This window comes from Hypomesus transpacificus, chromosome 2 (genome assembly GCF_021917145.1).
Source record: "Hypomesus transpacificus isolate Combined female chromosome 2, fHypTra1, whole genome shotgun sequence".
In the NCBI taxonomy this organism is placed as follows: domain Eukaryota; kingdom Metazoa; phylum Chordata; class Actinopteri; order Osmeriformes; family Osmeridae; genus Hypomesus; species Hypomesus transpacificus.
In genome coordinates this window covers 9830883-9852556 of record NC_061061.1, presented here as the reverse complement: position 1 = coordinate 9852556, position 21674 = coordinate 9830883, and the positions used below count along the sequence as shown (strand labels likewise).

The 21674-nt window shown below is 43.3% G+C and overlaps 1 protein-coding gene across 1 annotated transcript; it reads left to right on the top strand.

Moving 5' to 3' along the window:
• Positions 1–1753: 1753 nt before the first annotated feature.
• LOC124476286 (immunoglobulin superfamily DCC subclass member 3-like) lies at positions 1754–15559 on the top strand. The gene is made up of 14 exons (XM_047033321.1): positions 1754–1778; positions 1881–2186; positions 3197–3341; positions 3466–3596; positions 3754–3891; positions 4018–4176; positions 9547–9712; positions 9891–10141; positions 13016–13180; positions 13483–13671; positions 13848–13964; positions 14699–14828; positions 15141–15276; positions 15437–15559. Exons 1-14 carry the CDS (start codon positions 1754–1756, stop codon positions 15545–15547), a joined length of 2169 nt encoding a protein of 722 aa, XP_046889277.1. The 3' UTR covers positions 15548–15559.
• The last annotated feature ends 6115 nt before the right edge of the window (positions 15560–21674 follow it).

Here is a 21674-nt window from a genome sequence, read left to right as displayed (position 1 = left end):
AGGGCCTGGAGTTTGTCCAACACACCAGAGGTGAGTGGGTTGTGATCCAAGCCCTTTGTTGGTCACCAAAGTATAGGAATCTCAACGAATTACTTCGCATAAGGTGTTGGCTTCTTGCCATTTTGGCATCATGCCAGGTGTTTTACTTGATGCAGTTCAGTTGGCCAACTGATTCAATGCATAAAAAAGGAGATAATGAATATATTAACAATGAAAATCTTATGAATGTCTTGGTTTTGGGACCCCCCTTATTCCTGGTGTAAGATTTTTTTACTAAACATTCACCTCACCTCTGAGGTAAAATACTAAAGGCTTTGTTGTTTCAACAGTATTTCTTATAAATGTATTTAAAAGACTGTAGGGGGTTACATTTTGGCCAAACAATCTAAACTGATCCCCTTATGATTTAAAAGAAGATGGGAAACAGTGTATAACATGAACCAAATAATGCCAATACTAATGTTACGGTTAAATCTGAGCAAGAATGGTCAAAGTAAGGTTAAATAAAATAAACCTTTAATAACATTGAAAATGACTGAAATAAATTACAAGAAGACACAAAAAGCAAGATGTGAGGAAGGACAAGGAGTACAAGGACAAGCCAGAGCTGAGGAGAAGGTCTCAGGAGATAAAGAATCCACAGAACAATACTTTGCAATTCCTTTTATACACAAGAACAACTAATCACACCAAATCTTGATTCTTACTTATCAACATATGACTAGCAATGCTACAGTAAGTTACACAAAGGGGTGTGAGATTCATCAATCTGAGACCCTGTCAAGCAACTCCAGATTTTAGCATATGAGAGGTGGGGGCAGGTTGACACCCAGCCTTACAAGACCATATATACTTAAAATGAATGTTTCCTGTATGTCAAGCTACTAAACCTGCTAACCATCCAGGTAATCTATTGCCACACAGGTGATGTAAGACATTGCAGGAAAGGAAACTCATCTTGTTAACTGTCATTGATGGTGGAAAAGGACCATTTACGTCAGTGACATCAGCGTTCTTCCGTGTCCCCATTGGCCATCTTTGAACATGATCCCTTTCACCTCCTACCTCACCTTAACGAGGAGTGATTGTCATGAAATGGAGTCCTCTCAGCATTTATGAGTCAGGACCATCACCTCAGCCTTGTTCTAATATATTTGAGGTTAGTGCTGTGTAGCTGCAGCAGCACTGTTACTTAGCACCAGTTCATATCGTAAAGCCAGCCCATAGATGTGGAAAACACATCCCTCTGGCCCCCTCCATGGAGTGTTCTGGAATCACTCTTTGATTTGTAGTTTGGTGGGAGGTCATAACGTTGATTTGAGTGAGGTTTTTATTTTAAGAGTCTTCGTTTCTGGGATCGTTAAAGCATCGGCGAAAATTTATGTCTGATTGACTGTGAGTTGATTCACAACAGTCTTTGACCACACTGTTTTAGAGTGTGTTTTTTTCTCCCGCAATAACTCTTCTGTGCTTTGGTCACTGTTTCAGTAGCAGTGAATGTGCTGTTATTCCTGGGGGTATCTCATTTTTGTATCAAAGTCTGAAAAACATCACCTCTGTCTCCTGTGAATGATTGCTCCTCCAAGACATTTGTCTCCTCCATCAACACTTTATCATCATCATCACCATCCTCATCATCATCGTCATCATCGTTGACTTCAGTCCGAGGATCACCGGCTCCTAAAATCTTTGTGAGTATGCATCTCCCCCTCTCTCACTCTTCTTCCTCATCATCATCCCCATCACCATCACCATGTGTAATCTGAGGATTTACCAAAGTGACCACACCTCTCAATTTTACTTCTCTCTCTCTCTCTCTCTCTCTCTCTCTCTCTCTCTCTCTCTCTCTCTCTCTCTCTCTCTCTCTCTCTCTTTTCCAGTTCTGGGTGGAGCTTCCGAGCTGGCCTTCCTGCAGGAGCCGAATGACGTGATCGCCGTGCGAGACCGTCCCTTGATGCTGGACTGCCAGGTGGAAGGCGAGGGGCCGATCTCGGTGACCTGGCGCCGTAACGGCCGGCCCGTGGCCACAGGCCTGAAGGCGAGCGTGCTGGCCAATGGGACGCTTCTGATCAAGAACTTCTCCAAGAGGAGGGAGAGCAATGAGACGGACGCCGGCGAGTACGACTGCGCCGCCCAGAACCGCTACGGCATGCTGATCAGCCGCAAGGCACGGGTGCAGCTGGCATGTAAGTGGTATACACAGGCACGCACGCACGCACACACACACCAATTTGTATACACGAATGGAATAACGAATGCATCCACGGTGAGGATGTAAAAAAAGGTTGAGTATTTGCGTGTTTTCAATCAAATGTAAATCTTGGCAAATGTGTCCTTTACCCAAAGCCCTAAAGTTGTCCTTTATCAGACTGAACTCTTGAAAGATTCATTTCAATACTACCCTTACAAACCACTCTACATACAAAACACACTAAATCAGAAAAGTCTGGTCGTAATGTCTCCTGTCCTTTTTTATGTCATCAGCTCCATACTGAGGTGGGCAATTCATCTCCCCTGTAAAACTAGCTCCCATGCTGGTCAATCCCTTTTTATGTGTTGGTGTACAGTATGTGTTTTATTCAACACTGTCCAAGGTGCATTTAAATCATACCTGACGGTTTTACCCCACCACCGGCCCCCTTTATCTAGTGTCTCCAGCCCCCGAGTTTGGATTGGACATTAATAGCCTCAGCCCCCGCCTCTCTTTTCCCCAAACCCCCCTCTGAGTGAACGACCTTTCCCTCACTCATGCCCCTGACCCCTCCCTCTGGCCAAATAAAACCAGAAGTGGCCAACGAGCATGTGTTGTTAGGGGGCGGGGTGCAGGGCAGGGGGTTATGGGTAAAGCGTTGGAATTATAGCCCTAGTGAGGATTGGTGGTGCTGCCTTTGAGCCAAATGGGTTACCATGGTGATACAATTTCATTTAAGAAGAATGCCCCCACTTTCGTAATGATCGGTATTGATTGTGAAATTGGCCTGGTTGTTTGGCTATTCCTCAAAGCCAATCAGAGAGGTCTCAAGGGAGATCTATTTTTCAGTGTTTGGACATTGAGAATGAAAAAAAAAAAACAATTGTCACATATGGTGTGAAAGAATCATTTTAGAATTCTCATTCTCCAATGCTCTCCTCCCTTCTGTTTACCCTATCTCTCTGTGTCTCTTCTTCCTTTTCTCTCTCTTTCTAACACAAACAGCTCTCCCTAAATTCCACACACACCCAGAGTCGATGATAGTGGATGAGGGCGGAGTCGCCAGGTTGGCCTGCGTGGTGAATGGCATCCCAGAGGCTAACATCACTTGGGAGAGAAACCGAACTACCCTGAACACTGACGACGAGAGGTAACACACACACACACACTCATACACCTACACACACACACACACACACACACACACACACTGTCCTTATCTACACGTTTCTATTCCACATTCATACAAGAGCAACCCTTTCTGTTGGACCTAGGTACACCCTCCTCCCTTATGGAATCCTGCAGATCACTGGAGTGAGGCGACAAGACAGTGGCGTGTACCGCTGTGTTGCCATCAACATCGCTAACACACGCTACAGTCACGAGGCTCAGTTGACTGTCACTGGTAAGAAAGTGTTTCTGTGTGGCTGAAATCGTCCTCGAAATCCTTTCACGTCGCAGAATCTGATCTTTGTCATTATCGCGCTCTCTCTCTTCCTTTGACTCTCTCTTTTGCTGTCGCTCTCTCTCTCTCTCTCTCTTGCTTTCTTCCCCCCCGTCAGTGGCAGCCCCTAGGATCTACAAGGAGCCTGTGATCCTGTCGGGTCCACAGAACCTGACCATTACCATTCACCAGACCGCCATCTTGGAGTGCATTGCCACCGGCAACCCAAGACCCATCGTATCCTGGAGTCGCCTGGGTAAACACTTAACATTCTTGTTATCCGACGCATCCGATGAGTCCCTTTCTGTCCTGACGGATGCGTTCCTCTCACTCTCTCCTCAATGACATGTCGCTCTCCCTCCTCCTTCGTTCCTGATCGTAGATGGACGCTCCATCGGGGTGGAGGGCATCCAGGTGCTCGGAACGGGCAACCTGATGATCTCCGATGCCACCCTGCAGCACTCAGGCGTGTACGTGTGCTCTGCCAACCGCCCCGGCACCAGGATGAGGCGTACCGCGCTGGGCAGACTGGTGGTGCAAGGTGAGGCTTCGACCACTTCAAATGAGCTAGAGATACACGAGGACTACTCGTAAGAAGTGCTGCTGTGCTCGATCACATTTTAGATGCATTTAGCATGGATACCACTTGACACTTCATATGGATCACTAGGCCAGATTAAGAGGACTAGATTACTAGTCCTTCCTTGTTTGTCGTTGTTTTTGTTGCTGTTAATTGGGAAATTGTCTTTTGAAAATACATCTAGTGGTCTACACTTACACTACACACACACACACCCACACACACATACATACACACACATACACAACACACAATTCAGGGCTGCTTTGACAAAGCTTTGTCCAGCATATTCCATGTAACACTTATTCCCAGCCCCCCCTGAAGCAAAGCAGTCAACCACACACCTCCATAGACCATCTCCCTGACCCAGGGTCCCTCAAGGGAACACCTAATACTCACCCAGTGTGTGTGAGAGGATAGAGATGGGGGATGGGAGGGAGGAGAGATGTAAGTAATGAAGAGGAGGATCCAGCTTGTGTGTGCGTGTGTGCGTGTGTGGCAGGTGGCTAGAGGTTTTTTTTTTGTGTGGGAGGAGGTCGGACTGTGTTAACCTTTACTGGATTTGACCATGACCTCCAGAGTGAGCTGGACCCATCCCCCTGCTCTAGTCACCTCTGACCTCAGTTCAGATTGGGCCTTTGGGCTTTCTAACCTGATACTGGCCATTTTCTAATGTGATCTGGATATCATATTGAGGGCCCCACTGGATATGGATAATGGACTTGGCGGCGTTTGTAGTTTCAAAACCCCAGCCTCCTTCCATTCAAAGATATTCGACAATGGATCTGCCTTTTCGCTTCATGACAAAGGAGACCATTCTTTGGCTTTGTTTGTTTGACCAATGTTTCAAATCCGATACACTCACTGCAAAGGTGCAAAAACATAACCCTACATACATAATGTTCTAATTCTGTTATAGTGCTCAAAGCAATGTATTTACATATACAGAATAATCATTTTTATTGATAACATCTGTGCCCTATTTCTCTGAACACACATTGAGTGAACATGCTTAAGTGTGTTTGCTCCAGGACTTAACGGCTTCAGGCTCTCAACATCTGGTTGATTACAGTTCCCTCCACCCTGCTCAATCAATACCTGCCTATCCATCCACTCTATCTCCATCACAATCTGGCTTGGTGCTCTAATATATTCATTCATTTATTGATTGACTTTGGAAACAGGACAAAGGTGCTCACTTGACCACTCCTTCCCCTCCCCTTTTGATATAAACAAAAAGTCCAACACAAATTACTATTTGTTTACAGCCTCGGTTTATGGGATTCTGATAATTTATAGAAACTACGGACTATGGTTTATGTCTGGAAGATTGAAGTTGATTACAATGCAGATTTGAAAAGTAAATATTTTATCTTACAAAAATTGCCATTAACCTATTATACTTATATTTAACATGGGAATCTGAAGTGTGCAGTAAATATGTGTGTGACCCTGCCTCCATATCCTTCTGTCCTCCATACACCATCTGTGTCAGTCCATCCCAGGATCTCAGAAGTTCACTAACTCTACTTGATCTTGACCAGTCACTGCTTCTCTGCACCCTTTGTCATTATGTTGGCAGTCAAATCTAGGGTCAATCTGGGCTTGCTAGTGCATATCGCAGGATGGCCTCATCTCCATGGTCGCGTCTGGCCACCCCCTAACCCTTATCTGTCCCCTCTCCCCAACCTCATTTGTGGCCTTGGGGTGGGGGTTAGGGGGTGGGGGTTAGGGGGTGGGGAGGATGGAGTACAAAGTGACTTGGACGGATGTAGACAAGGCTCAAGACAACGGTTAGCCACCATCTGTAAGGGAAATATCCAAAGAGAGAGAATAATTTTGTACATTATAATCAATTGTCTCATATACACATACTATAAGAGTTATCGCATACATGTACGTTGATGTAGATGTGGTGTACTTTACATTGCAAGGGAAAGAAGTGAGATTTAATAAAAATCGAGTGAAGTAAAAGATGTAGTAACATAGGCTGGATAAAACCAAGGAAACACATGGGGGGGAAAAAGAATGAAAAAGAAAATGTGGTTATTTTTTATTTATAAAAATGTGTTAAAATTCAAAGGCATCCTAGTAGCCAAGTAAAACAGACAACACGAGCTGAGAAGGAGAGACGGGTTGGGGAGAAACAGAATAATTGTGTCAGAGTGAAGGATCACCCTTGACCTCCCACCCCTGACCCCTCTCCCAGCAGACCCCCCCCTGGAAATGATGCGTGAGAGAGGTTGGGGGGTGGGGCGTTGACTTACGGAGGCAGCGAGCAGAAGAGGCTGTGATGCAGCCGTGGCAAACTAGTACTGCTCTGCTTTGAAGCTGGAGGCTGTAGGCTTTGATTGACAAACCTTGATTGAAACGTGAGACACACACACATACATGTGAATGCTGCCCTGTGGGGACACTTGTCTCTGTCCCAGCTGCTAGTGACAGACAGAGGCAAGGCCAGGTTCAGGGGACACTGAGTGGCAGGGGGGGACAAGGAGGAGGCTGAGGAACGACAATGGGACACGGCGGGCATTGTGTGTACACAACAGCTTAGTTCTAAGGGAGGTCTTTAAGAACGGGCCCATTCCCATGGCTTTTGGTCGTCATCCTCATGCATAGGGAGTGCAGGGAGTCATTGCTCATTCACACATTTGAATATTATGTGCATATATTGTGCATATGGTTTTGTGAGGTCAGGGCAATTCATGTGGAATTGGATTCCAACCTGGGTGTGGGGTGGTTCTCACGACAGAGCTTGGATGACCACATGTTTTAGAGTGAAGGGGATGGCTGTTGTGCTATTATACAATAGGATGTGCAGTGCTACAGTCCATTTGACAGGAAGATAAATTCTCTATAGCTCGATGAACACATATTATTAGAGAACCTGCCTTTGACAAGTCCAAACAATCACTGATGATTGTAAACCACTGCAATTAGAACATTTATAAAAGTTCTGCACGATAGAAAAAATTGCATTCACATCTGTGTTTTTCGCTTTTTTAGTAGTATGTAGTCTCAGTACATCCCAGATACACCTGATGAACTTGGTATAAAAATCTAGATTTTTCTGCGTCAGATATGTTCGGTTCGGGTTTCAAACAGAAGCTAAGGAGCATTGGGACCTTTCAGAGCCAGTGGGGAAGAACTGTTGTCAAAGAAACCAGGGCCACAGAGAAGAAGCTAAAGAGAATGATAAACTCAGAACAGCATTTTACCTCAGCTCTCTCCTGCTGCTTTATTGAGCAAAATGAGAAACACCAACCCGTTTGGAAAAACAACTTGGGTTTGTGTTTGTCTGAATAGCCTTCTACTCTTGATAAATTGGCTCTCCCAAGTTCAAGTGTGAAGTGTTTTCCAGCTCATGGGGAGTACAGAAAGGGGGTTGTTAGGGGTAGATTGATTGCCGGGCCTACCTACCAACCACACAAACACACACACCCTAGACCTATTCACTCCCACGAGAGGGTGAACCTGCACCCTACCCTTATCTACCCCACCCCTCCTCGGTGGGCTAGTCCGGGGACAGCTGGGGGGCTCCATCTGCAAACACAGTGACAATGACAATGACCCTGTCACCAAGGCTCTCACACACACACACAACCGCCATTAAGTGGTTTACTCGACTCAATTTGAGCTCTCCAAACTGCTCGAGGTTGAAGTGAAATGTACACACTGTTTCACTCTTTCACTGTCACTTTAGGTATAAGGGCTGGCTGGTGTATGTTACTGTGGAGAGTGGCAGTTGTCAGACTGTCCATATTGACTGCTTCAATTTTCCAAGGCCCTGTATTTAAGATCCAGTTTAGTTCTCAGTAACTGTTTTGATGGCCTGAAAATACTGACAAGGTGTGGTTATTGCAAAGATATAGTACCCCTGACACATTTACGGCCATATCAGTCTCCCTAAACTAGCCTGTGAAGCATTCGAAACCACAGCAGTGACTAGGCATAAGTCTGTGAGGAACCAAAGCTGTATTTCAGGGCGGAGGGCTACTCTCTTTAAATCTTTTACAGAGCTTTTATTTTTCCTCTCCTGTTAATGAAAGAGATTGAGGCCCCCACGGGCCCATCGAGAAATCAAATCCATGCCTGCGATTGATTAATGGCTCCCCTTTTCACACGGGCTCCTCCTCGGACACCCCTCCTCTTCTGCCCCCCCCACTCCCTCCCTCCCGTGCCCCCTGCCCTTTGGCCCCTGGAACCTCCCCCCCTCAATCTCTCCTTGGACTCCTCTCAGAGACATCACAATGGGTTTGTGAGCAAGCTCATTTTTACGAGAGTGAGAGAGGAGGGTGGTGGCGGGTGACGTTATATTAATGAGATGCTGAGAGGAGCGGATGGGTGCGGGGGGAGGGGGGGGAGGGGGGCGGGCGCAGGTTTTTCGCGACGCAGACGTACTATTGTGTCCCATATGAGGGCAGGGTGGTGGCGAGACCGCATCTGTCCCCCTTCTCCGTCCCCTTACACTGTCACTGCAGAGAGGGCCTGAAGAGGGGTGTCGCTTTAATTTGGGGACGAGACGCGGCTGTCACGGGTCATGAACCTGTTTTTTAGGCATATGCCTCGTTCTGGTCTACGTCGGACCCCAGTACACAGCTGTGTGGTGTTGTTCCTATGCTGGGACTCAGTGCTTGTGGTTTGGCTATTGTTCTTGGTTTAACTGAACAAAACATGAACGTACTCCACAAACATACTCACTGAACCCACTCCATAGAACCAACTAAATGGAGTGGCGCAGCCCTACTCACAATACCTGAAGTCCATTTTATGCGCGTATGTGCCATTTACACTATGGATGTATTGTAGAGAAGGTTTAAATAATAACAATAATTTAAATTAATATGTTTTGTGTTACACTTTTTCATTTCCACGGGAAAAATATAATCTGAGCAGACAGTTGTACATCTTACAAAGTAAAATTCATTTTCACCTCTCAGTCACTCAGCATGGTCATGTTGTCAAGTTCAATGCTAGCACACCAGTGCTGCCCTCCACTGGACACTCCTAGTAACTACAGGAGACAGGAGACTGCAGAGGACAAGGAACTTGGAGGCAGCCCCATGTGGAAAGCAATCACTGCTCCTTAGGCTCCTAATTTGGGTTACAAGTTAGAACTATATTGCCACTCTGTCAGCCTCCGCATGTGTACATAAACATGTGTGTCTTCACATTCACCTTCTGTGCCCTTGGTGTAACATTTCTTTGTAAGTCACGTTCGAACAATACTATGGTTTCATTAGATGATCCTTCAAATACTAATCAATGAAAAGCCAGGTTGGTTAAAAGCCAAGGAAACGGGCGGAACTCACTCTCCCTCTTCCTCACCAGCTCCTCCTGAGTTCCTGCAGTGGCCGCAGTCTGTCTCCAGGCCAGCAGGGGCCAGCGCTGTGTTCACCTGCACCGCCCAGGGCGTCCCTGAGCCGCACCTCATCTGGCTGAAGAACGGCAAGATCCTGACGCCCGGTGTTAACGTCAAGCTCACCAACAACAACAGGTCCTTACACCCCAGCTGCTTCCTTGTGCATGAGCTGCAGTACAGGATTATAGAACCGGGACTTCACGTAGAACGTTTGTTGGATTGTAAAGACGGAACGATTCCTGATAGAACACCGCACAATTGCTCATTTACTCAAAGACCTTTCCTCTTCAACTCTCTCTACCTCCCCCTGCAGCACTCTGGCGGTGACACGCATCACCTCAGAGGACGAGGCCATTTACCAGTGCATCGCCGAGAACAGCGCCGGCACCAACCAGGCCAGCGCCCGCCTGGCCATCACGCAGTCGACCGAGCTGCCCGAGGCACCTGAGGACCTGAAGGCCACGCCCCTGTCCTCCACCAGCCTGCAGCTGAGCTGGGCTCAGCCCTCCCCCGAGGTCACCGACGGCATCATCGGCTACGTGCTGCACATCCGCATGCTGGGAGGTGAGGAGACGCTTGCTCGCGTTATCTCGTTTGCTGTGACTTACTGAATCACCGCGTCATCAATAGTGATGGCAGACCATGGTGGTGGATTGATATGGAAGCAAATCGTGACCAAAATTCAAATGAAAATGCATTTCCAGAAATGCATTTTCATTTTAAGAATGTGGCTGCATTATTTGACTCATAAATCAAATTAGTATTCAATCATCCTATTTGCATTTTTATTTTCTTCTTTAAGACTGCTCATTCTTTCCCTTAATTAAAATGAAAACGAAAAAGACATTTGAAATTTAATTTTCAAAATATGCCCCAGCAAATAGATACCAAAATTCAATTTGAAATGTAAAATTTGAAAATGAAAATGCATTTCCAGAAATGCATTTTCATTTTAAGAACGTGGCTGCAAAATCGTGACCACAATTCAAATTCAAATGCATTTCCAGAAATGCATTTTCATTTTCAAGAACGTGGCTGCAAAATCGTGACCACAATTCAAATGCAAATGCATTTTCAGAAATGCATTTTCATTTTAAGAACGTGGCTGCAAAATCGTGACCACAATTCAAATTCAAATGTATTTCCAGAAATGCATTTTCATTTTAAGAATGTGGCTGCATTATTTGACTCATAAATCAAATTAGTACTGATTAGTACTGAGCGGACATTGCATTTTAATTTTCATGTTCTGCCCGCAAAGAACTGCCCATAATTCGAAAACGAAAATGCATTCTGAGCGGCGCAGTAGAGTGACGTCAGTAGCCGCTCTTCTTCAGCTCCCTGCTGACCGAGCTACCCATCTTGTTCGGTAGGGGGCGGTGTGCACATACGCATTGCATTACATGGCAAATGTGCCGGGAAATTGATTGAATTGCCGGGTCTTTAGAGGACGCATCACAGATCATGGCGCTCCCTCAAATTGTGCAGACACTGATAGAATTAGCTGAGCTGGTAGAAACTAATAATATATCTGAGTCTGATGCCCGTGACCGAGTAGAACAAGTCACAGAGAGCTTGGCTGCATACTCTGCCGTCACAGACGTACACATTAATGAGGTTGCCATAGTACACCTCTCTTCAGTCCTGGAACGGCTGGATGCTGTGGAACCTCAAATGGGACGGGGACGACAAACCATCCACATCCCGTTCGAGTCCATCGAGAACTATTTATTAAATGGTCTACTTTTTCCTGTGAAAGCAAGCTGTTTCACCTTTGGCCTGGTTCAGACAAAATCTGAATTTCCGCAATCTGAATTTGAATTTCCGCAATCTGAATTTCAAGAATCTGAATTCCTGCAATCTGAATTTTAGAATGTTTTATTTTTGGATCAAAATAATTCAGTTGTATTAAATTTGGCATACAAATAATTCAGATATTATATATTCAACAGCAATATATTTCAGTTTTATGAAATTCGACACACAAATATTTCAGATCTTTCATATTCAAATTCAGATACTTTTGTCAGCTTTCTAGCTCCGTAAATCCGTTGCTTTGCATCCTCCGACGGATGGTCTGGTGGCCGACAACAGCTCCGCTATGTCCTTTATTTTTAAACCATTTAATAAATAGTTTTCGATGGACTCGAACGGGATGTGGATGGTTGGTCGTCCCCGTCCCATTTGAGGCTCCACAGCATCCAGCCGTTCCAGGACTGAAGAGAGGTTTACTATGGCAACCTCATTAATGTGTACGTCTGTGACGGCAGAGTATGCAGCCAAGCTCTCTGTGACTTGTTCTACTCGGTCACGGGCATCAGACTCAGATATATTATTAGTTTCTACCAGCTCAGCTAATTCTATCAGTGTCTGCACAATTTGAGGGAGCGCCATGATCTGTGATGCGTCCTCTAAAGACCCGGCAATTCAATCAATTTCCCGGCACATTTGCCATGTAATGCAATGCGTATGTGCACACCGCCCCCTACCGAACAAGATGGGTAGCTCGGTCAGCAGGGAGCTGAAGAAGAGCGGCTACTGACGTCACTCTACTGCGCCGCTCAGAATGCATTTTCGTTTTCGAATTATGGGCAGTTCTTTGCGGGCAGAACATGAAAATTAAAATGCAATGTCCGCTCAGTACTAATCAGTACTAATTTGATTTATGAGTCAAATAATGCAGCCACATTTTTAAAATTAAAATGCATTTCTGGAAATACATTTGAATTTGAATTGTGGTCACGATTTTGCAGCCACGTTCTTAAAATGAAAATGCATTTCTGAAAATGCATTTGCATTTGAATTGTGGTCACGATTTTGCAGCCACGTTCTTGAAAATGAAAATGCATTTCTGGAAATGCATTTGAATTTGAATTGTGGTCACGATTTTGCAGCCACGTTCTTAAAATGAAAATGCATTTCTGGAAATGCATTTTCATTTTCAAATTTTACATTTCAAATTGAATTTTGGTATCTATTTGCTGGGGCATATTTTGAAAATTAAATTTCAAATGTCTTTTTCGTTTTCATTTTAATTAAGGGAAAGAATGAGCAGTCTTAAAGAAGAAAATAAAAATGCAAATAGGATGATTGAATACTAATTTGATTTATGAGTCAAATAATGCAGCCACATTCTTAAAATGAAAATGCATTTCTGGAAATGCATTTTCATTTGAATTTTGGTCACGATTTGCTTCCATAGATTGAGGCTTCTTAGAATTGTTGTGAACAGGTATAAAGCTTATGATGTTACAAGATAATATATCACTGCAATTTGCGTGCTCCAATTTCTAAACAGTGCAATTGTTATGAACATGAACCGTCTAAGATCATCAGAATATTTTAAACGTTGTCATACATAATTACTAACTTAACTTTTTTGTTTTATCTCTGTTGTTGTGAACTCTACCACTGACACCATTTCTTCCTCACTTTCAGAGCCAGACAGCCGAGAGCTGCAGGAGGCTGTCAGTAAGACCACCTTCCAACATGAGTTTGCTACCCTGGAGCCTGCCACCACCTACTCCATCTACCTCAAGGCTTACTCCCCCTTGGGGGCCAGTCAGCAGTCCAGCACTGTCATTTCCACAACACTAGGGGGCGGTAAGTCACTTTTCATGTGACTGAGAATGTGATTAAATGTGGACAGGAGAAATAATGCAATTTTTCAAACAAAATGTTATTTGCCATCTCTATTTTCAAATCGAAGTCACCTTTATCTGTCTTTTTTTCTCTCTTTTCTCCTCCTTAAATATGTTTTATGCTTATGCACTTGGCAACAAACAGCTTTTTCACAGTTTTCTGTCTCCCAGAAGTATCAAAGCATTTAGATGTTAATTCACTTATCCTCACTCTCTATTTCTACCTCCCTTTATCTCTTTCTGGCTCCCTCTTTCTCCTCACAGTCCCCAGTTCTCCTAGTTTTTTCACCAAGGTTCTGAACAAGACAGCCATGCAGGTGTTCTGGGAGCTGCCCAGTAAGCCTGGCAAGGTGGAAGGCTTCAAGCTGGCTTATCGCGAGGTCCCTCAGCCCGACTTCCAGGGGCAGGAAGTCTTTCCCGGCCACATCAACACCCACACCATCTCCCACCTAGGTTTGTCACAGCAGCTCTTTTGCATGCTCTTCATTTTTTTCAGAAATCAAAGCATTGAAAGCAAGTCTTTATAAATAACGTTCTCCTAACCGTAACTGTAACCCTTCATTGTGCTGTTATTTAGTCACCAGAATTCTTTTTTTTACTCACTTTTAATGATCGATTTCCTGGTTCAGAACCTGCTGCTGTGTACGAGATCCAGTTGGTGGCCTTCAACGGGAACGGGGATGGTTCAGCCAACAAGCGTTTGGTCTCACTGGCTGAGAGTGGTACCAGCGCCAAGAACGGCGGCGGTAAGACCCTGAAAACTACAGTCGTTCACTAGAATCCTGACCACACAGCATGGTGGTTCCTCATTGACTTGCAATGCATCATTTTCTCACTAGGGGGCAATACAGAGCAGCGCAGCACACAGATGGTGTGATGCTCTGGCCAGTGTGTGGCAGTCAGGGAGTACACACATTCCCTCTCCAGCCCGTTATTCTCCTGCTTGTCTCAGCGTGTGTCTGCACAGCTGTGGTGTGTGTCTGAGACAGGACCTCAAGGACATGCTTCACAGAGAGAGAACGTGCTTTTATGTCCGCTTATTCCAAACACACCTCATTACAATAAGTGTTTGTCTGCTGAGCGCCAGTTGTAGTTTGGAACCACCGTAGCACAGGAGGGTAGGCAGAGGTGGGGGTGTGTTATGCGGTACAATTGGAAGGTTGATAGTTGAAATGGGAAACTACTTCAGTGCCATTATGCACAGAGCCAGTGTCTGGAGAGAATGATTGGCTTTATACTCTGCGCTTACTGGATTATCTACAAATGCAAATGCATTATTGGTCTCGTCGGAGGACATATGTTTGCAATGTTTGTGTGCTTGGGTTTGCGGGTGTGTTCTACCAGCATCTACACTGGAGATCAATTGTGTTGCATTGCACTGTGTTCTCAAAGTACCCTTGAAAAAGCTTAACCAGTATCCCTGTGTGTGCGTGCGTGCCTGTGTGCGTGCGTGTGTGTGTGTGTGTGTGTGTGTGAACAGGTGGTCAGGTGCCCTGTAACTGCGGGCAGAGCACGGATGCTTCCATGACGGGTATTGTGGTGGGCATCCACATCAGCATGGCCTGCATCATCTTCTGTGTTCTCTTCCTCATGTTTGGTTACAGACGCAGGTAAACATTGGTCACATACAGCACCTTCTGGCAGTTACAATCTCCTAGCCTTTTATAGTGACATTTCCCCCCAGTAAGAAACCCATATACAAAATATACTGGATTATATTCAGAAAAGTCCTAGCAACGTATAGTTGTCCCAGTATGTAAATATGTGTTCATTGCTTTATTTACAACTCCTGTATATTTGCATTGGCTGGGAAATCTTGCCTGCATTGGGCAGTGGTATACTGCCATAGTATACTGTAGGATGTTTTTTCTTTTCGAGATTTCGAGCTACAGTTTGATGTGTGAACGTTTCTCGGTCCCCAGCTTCTTCTGCAGGAAGGGGACCCAGGACAGCTGGGGGGCTTCACAGGGACGGGACCGGGGTGACGTGGGACAGAGGGCTGCTGTCCCCAAAGAGGGGGTGATCCGCATCCCCGAGGCTATAGAGTTAAGGCCTCAGGTGAGCTCTTCTGACAGGCTAATGCATGAAGAGAATCAAAGACACACACACTTAAACACTCTGTTTCCATCAGACGTGTTACCATCACCCTTAAAAATAACGACCCCCCTTCTCTCTCTCTCTCTCTCTCTCTCTCTCTCTCTTTTTCTCCCCCCTGCAGAGATGTAACTCCGCTGCACCAGTGATGGTGGTGGGGGCCGAACACGCCCCTCCAGCTCAGTGTCACATCTTCGTAGAGCAGGCTCCCCCCTGCCAGCCTGGCACAGGCTAAAGCAAACACAACCACACCTCCACTTACTTCCCCTTGCCCCCCTCTGCCCTTCCCCCTGAAACAAATGGCTGACGGTTCAATGGTTCCTACTCCCAGCCTGCCTGCCTAAGCCTTAGCCATAGTCTGCCTAATAGCAGCTACAAGCCCCTAGTCCTTTTTATGAATGCGAGTGGTTCAAATTCAGTTTGAGATTGAGAGAGCGTGAGCATGTCCAAGTACATCTGTTGAATGCATTTTACCACACAGGAAAAGTCTTAACATACTGTGGCTTCAGTATTGCATTTGCTGATTTGTTTCTGTTAAATGCCCAAATTACTTATTGTTGCCTTCCTTAAAAATGTTCTTATCAAACCAAAGCTTAGCAATACGTATAGTTTACTTTCGTATATATACAAATAGTCAGAAGGGAATGTTCTCATATCTGAGGGTCTCATATCTTGATCTCTACTAATTACTTGTTTTTTTTTGTACAAATTACTTTAAAGTACAGAAAAGTTCAAATTTTCTAGTATAAAGTAGTATTCCCTGTGTGGTATTAGACATTAGTTGGGTTGCTTGTTATTGTTGTTACCCAACTGCCAAGGATGGTTCCTCCTAAACCAAAACCTTACTAGTTCAGCTTAATTTAATTTTTTTAGTTAATTGCCAACGGTGCCATGTTTCAGGTTCAGCCAAACTACAGATACACTAAGGCCTTTGACCAATGTGAACAGTGAACATGGCCTTTCGATTATTAGGTGTTGAGAGCTATTGCAGAGAAGTCCATGTTGGCTCAATCTAATGATATTGAGCCCAGAGCCAAAGTGAGTTCACTGTTCACCAAGCGAATACGAGGAGGTGTTTTCGTTATGTATCTATTCGCTGTGGTCAGCTAGTACCTTAGGGCAACTTAGCGTGTTCTGATTCAGCCTTACTGAACCTGACTGAGTTGATTGTTTGTCTCACCGAGTTAGCCTCAAGGCAGATGAGTAGGAACCAGAGAATAAGTCATTTTTTAACCCTCTCCTTCCCCCCTTTCCTCCATCCCCCCCTACTGCATCCCCACCAAAATTCTCTACCTCCAAAGATAGCTACCTCAGCCTGGCAAGAAATGCCGGAGCTATCAAGGTAACCATTTTGCCTGTTGTGCTGCTGGTCAAGCGTACCTACCTCAAAACCAAAAGGGTACTTTTGTGCCCACTTTCCCCTTTTGCTATTTGGGTGTCAGTGCCAGTGTCCTGTGCCAGTCCCCACCACTCCCTGTTGTCAAGTTTGTTACACTGCCTCCAACCTCCAACCATCCTTGCTGTCAAAAAAAGCAGGAATCCTCAAAAAGAGATTTTATGTCATGATGCCCCCCCCCAACCTTCTGCGGAACGTACTTGGTTCGCCCCACGCTGTCACAAAGAAGTGGAAGTTCATGGAACAAACCAAGTTCTGTACTGTTGTTTTTTTTTTTTTTTACTGACAACTGTAAAACCTGTAATGGTCAACTACTGCGCTTCAACCTGATGAATGTTTCCATGATGTGGACAGTGTCAAGCCTTTACATCTCCACACCCCAATGGTGATTTGGGGATACCCTCACTCTACCTCCCACCCACAGGTTCCCAACCAGTTTATGGAGCATGCTCTGATGTCAGACAGCTTTTCAAGCCGAGCTGTGGAGCACTGTCAGAGTGATGGAATAACATGTGTCCTCCGTGAATGAGAGCAGAATCGGTCAATGTTTAGACACCACTTGTGGCCCCAAGACCTCTGGGAGCTTCGTACCGTCTCGCTTCTCACCAGGGGAGAAAAGACACGGAAAAGTTCATCAGGAGGCAAGCACTGAATGCCTGAGACATGGTAAACAAATAAACAATAACACGCTGGTTATTTTGAGCCTTGAGGAAAAGTATGGACACTATTGAACCTGCCCAAGTTTAGTTTGTGCTCAACGGAAGGAACTTGACAGGTTTTTGCCCTTTTCTACATACTTTTTATGTGTTTTGTTGCAGAGATGGCCATTTACAGAAAGCTTTCCATTACCAAACAAGTGATTGGCTTGCAGTGCCTGTGAGGCCTTTTTCATCATCAAAACCTGCTATTACTTTGAAGGTTGTTAAACCTACAGTTTTCTATTTTGCTTTCCCTCAACATGTGTTCTAAAACTTACATGGCACGATATTAGCTTTCTCCTGTAGATTTCTGTTTCAACCAAACTTTCCAAATATTCAATGAAAACCAAGTGGAACGATATCCAAAGATTTAAAATTGTTACGGTTTTCAGTCTTTATCTTCATTACCGGTCTGTTATTGGTGAAATAATGTTACCAACAGGATTCCTGTTTAAATGGACTGCCATTAAAACAAGACAAACCAATTGTCCCTAAAGCAACAAAATAGTGGAATGTGAGCCAAAATGTAAACACTAAACAACAAGAATAGTATACTTCCTATCACACTAAAGTACCAAGGTTGGTTTTCTTGTGTTTAACTGGCAGACTTAAATGGGAATGCCACATTTATTTTCCTTTCATTGGAACATTTTGCTTTGAAAATGGGATATATATTTTCATATATTATTACAAGAAGATCTCTCTTTATAACTAAATGGAGTTGAAATTGCCAAATAACTGTCTTTCGAATTTTAGAAATACTATTATAACCAAATACCTCTTGCCTATTTTAGCATACACTGTATATTCAGATAAATTCAAGTTACATATTCATGACTTAAGCACATACATTTTAAATATCTTCATAGAGTATGTGTGTCTTCGCTGACTGACTGACAGTTGGTAAACCATGAACATGTGCAGCCACTTATTCTCAATGTTTTTGTGAATGTTATATTCAAATTTTAAATTGTATTGGCTGTAAATGACTAGACTGCACTTCTAGCGTATGTTTGTGATTGTTTATTTGTTGTGCAACTTTTGTTACACTGCTTGTATAAGACGAAGTATTGAACAAGATGAGCAAACACATCCGCCTCACAGTGTTCAAGGTTACAGCACAACTGTCAGTTGCCCAGGATTCACCACTGCCTTCACTATTACTGTGAATACCTCATTTAATACACAAACACATTTGTTTGTGATAATTTTTTCTAATTGAAACAAATGTGATACCAAAAGGCAATTAATAAATACTTTGCCATTATACTATAATTTGACTTTAGAGACATAATTTCAGATCCAATATTTCTTTGAGCTAAACAAAAACATGAGGATACATGTGGCTGTTCTTTTTGTAGAATTTTTTTTCATTAATGGATTTTCCTATTACTGCTGTCTTGCTGTGTATTGGAAATGTTGCCAAAATTAAGACCTATTAATAATAATATTTTTCAAAAGCTGTCACTATTATTGTTATTAATATTATAAGTATTGCCCTTTTTTATTCCCTTCCTCTGATTTTCATTTGTATTTACTTTTTAATTGTTATCTAGTTGAATGATGTGAAAATGTTGGCTAAGATTTTTTGAAAAGGATGGTGTGTTGTCTGCAAAGGGTAGGGTCACAAGCAGTATTAGGATGGAAGAATATTTCAGACTCTTACTTTACAAACGTTTAGCTTAATTTGTCAGAACTCGAATTTTAATTACCTATTATGTTATTTTCCGAGTATGTAGCATGTTATTTAAGTTAACTTTTCAAGATGGACACTAGCCATACCATAGTAAGCCATATAGGAGAATTCCTAAGCCATATTCTACACAGCTGTTGTGTACTCTAGTCCATACCTTGATCTGATGCAACTTTACTTTGCATTTCTATGCTTTTGTACAGTACATCGAATACTTGTATTTCAAATAATACATTTGAATTCGGTCTTTTTGTAAAACCAATACTGCATTGAACTTATCGATTATTTCACAAAGCCAGACACACAGCCTACCTCTTGCTAAACTATTGCCCTTGTAGTAAAACATAAATGTAGAGAAATAGTGAATGGATGCTAGAACCAATGAGAAAAGGGATGCTTTAAGGTTCACAATTTTCTTTTCTCTTTAAACCATACATTTTTGTGTGTCATACTTAAAAACCCCAAAGCTTTAAATTGCTTTTAGAAAGTGGTTCCACACCAGAGGAGAGAATTGGAGACTTCATGTAAAAACTATTCAAGGCATAACCAGAGACCTCGATTGGACTCCATGTTGTTGTTGTTTCCACTGTACCAATAGGCCAATGCTTATTGAACAGAAACTACCAGGATTGAGATGACCTAGTTTATGGTTGTAGTCTTTGATTCCATACTGTTGGTCTCTGGGTAATATGAGTGTTGAAATACGCCATCTGAAACAACATGCCTGTTTTTATTTCTGTTTCTCTTTCTTTCACATGAAATGACACCTGAAAACCAAATAAAACTAAGACCATTAAAGTAGACCACAGTGTTTTATGAGTTCTCATTTACAATGCCAACTATAACACAGACTTTTTAGATGGTTTAAAGGTCAAATCCAGCTTCTAGTTTCTCAACAGCTCTGAAGAGTTTGAATGAAAGGTGTAACGGTATTTAATCTAACTTGCACCGCAGTTACAAATAGCAGTGTCCCAAAAGTGATGGTATGATTAAAATGTTAAATATGAACACAGATTAAAATCTACTTGGGGTTCACATGACACTTTTGTTTTTTAGCAAACTACTTAACAAAAGTGTGCCTTTTGTGAACAAGTAGGCTTTATTGGCCTAATGCAAGATTAGCCCCAGGTGCTCATTTCATTAAATTCGGCTAACAGTGACACAAATATCGAACCTACAAGAACATTCCAAATTCCAACAATTGAACAGTAATGTTGTGTCAATCCAGTTTAGGGCACAAATTGACTGTTTATCACAGATGCTGTCTGCAATGCAGTTGTTTGCCAGTCTGCCCCAGAGCTGGCATGAATGCATCGTTCCTGGCATCAACTGGTCTGCCCACACATTCACACACACAGTCCCTCTCTGCCTGGGGAGCCCAAGCCATAGCGCCAGCACCTGATAACACCTGCTGGCAAGCCTGATTAATGCTGTCTAGAATAGCAAGCAGAAAAGCTTTTGCCAAGGTGCAAGATACTAACACAGCACTTTTTACTAGTTAGAGACCACGTGACTGATGAGCGGACATGCTGTTTTGGTCCCATCCCTAAAATCAAGCAATAAAAAAGAAATTACTTTCTTTTTGTGTTAAGTTTGATGACGTGCTAATTTAACAAGTTTAGGATTAGGTTTTTGTTTAATGTTAACAAAACTGTGCTTTGTTTTACTTGGGTTTAAACAATGTTCTTGAAACATGTTATTTAGTTAAAACTTAAATTGAATACATAGTTTGGATTGGTCATCCTATACCCTGGGGAAAACAAAAAAAAAAATTCAATCTTGAAACCAAATCTATTTCTCCATGATATTGATAACTGGTTGAAAGTCACGGTAAATACATTGGTCCTGTCATAAAGTCTAGGCCAATGCTCAGGGGCACTTGCAAATCAATACTTTTTTTTGTAGAGGGATAAGATTCAGGCATAGGGTTCGTCACAGTCACATCTGACGAACACTCCCGAGGGAACAAGAGAAAGAGTTGTGTGTGTCTGTCTTTGTGTGTGTGTGTGTGTGTGTGTGTATGTGACAGAAACAGAGAGAAATTCAGCTGGACATTAAAGGCATGTTTGATGTCTATTCCATGTCTCTCTGGTGTCTTGTTAGCCCTGAGGTAAACTGCTGCCTCATTACCCTGTATCTCCACTCCCTTCCTTCTCCTTTCTACACATTCAGAGATCCTATTAATTATTCATTAAGCTATAAATACACTTGAGGGATCCACACAATGTGAAAGTCATTACAATCTATTTGGTGCAAAGTAATCTAGACGAGACTATATCAACTGAGATCACACTCCGCTAACTCGGTCTTCGTCTGAAGGTCTGGTCAAGTACCATATAACCAGTAAAACTAGCAACTGGTAACTGGTAAACAAATGAAAATTCAGCATTTTGTAAAATTAATTAATTGTATTATATAAATATGTATTTCATGTGTTTCTTACGTTAAAATGTTTTATCTGTGGTAAGGAAAATCCTTCCATGTTCATTCACGTTTACATTTACTGTTGGTTGTTACCAAGGGTCGCACTCTAAGACAGAATGCCAATCATTTGCATTTGTGATGAAAAAGTGCG

Coding starts and splice junctions, on each gene's coding strand:
- LOC124476286 (XM_047033321.1), top strand. CDS start 1,754: ATGTGTAATCTGAGGATTTACCAAA. Junction 1,779..1,880: donor TAATCTGAGGATTTACCAAA/GTGACCACACCT, acceptor TCTCTTTTCCAG/TTCTGGGTGGAGCTTCCGAG. Junction 10,142..13,015: donor GCACATCCGCATGCTGGGAG/GTGAGGAGACGC, acceptor CCTCACTTTCAG/AGCCAGACAGCCGAGAGCTG.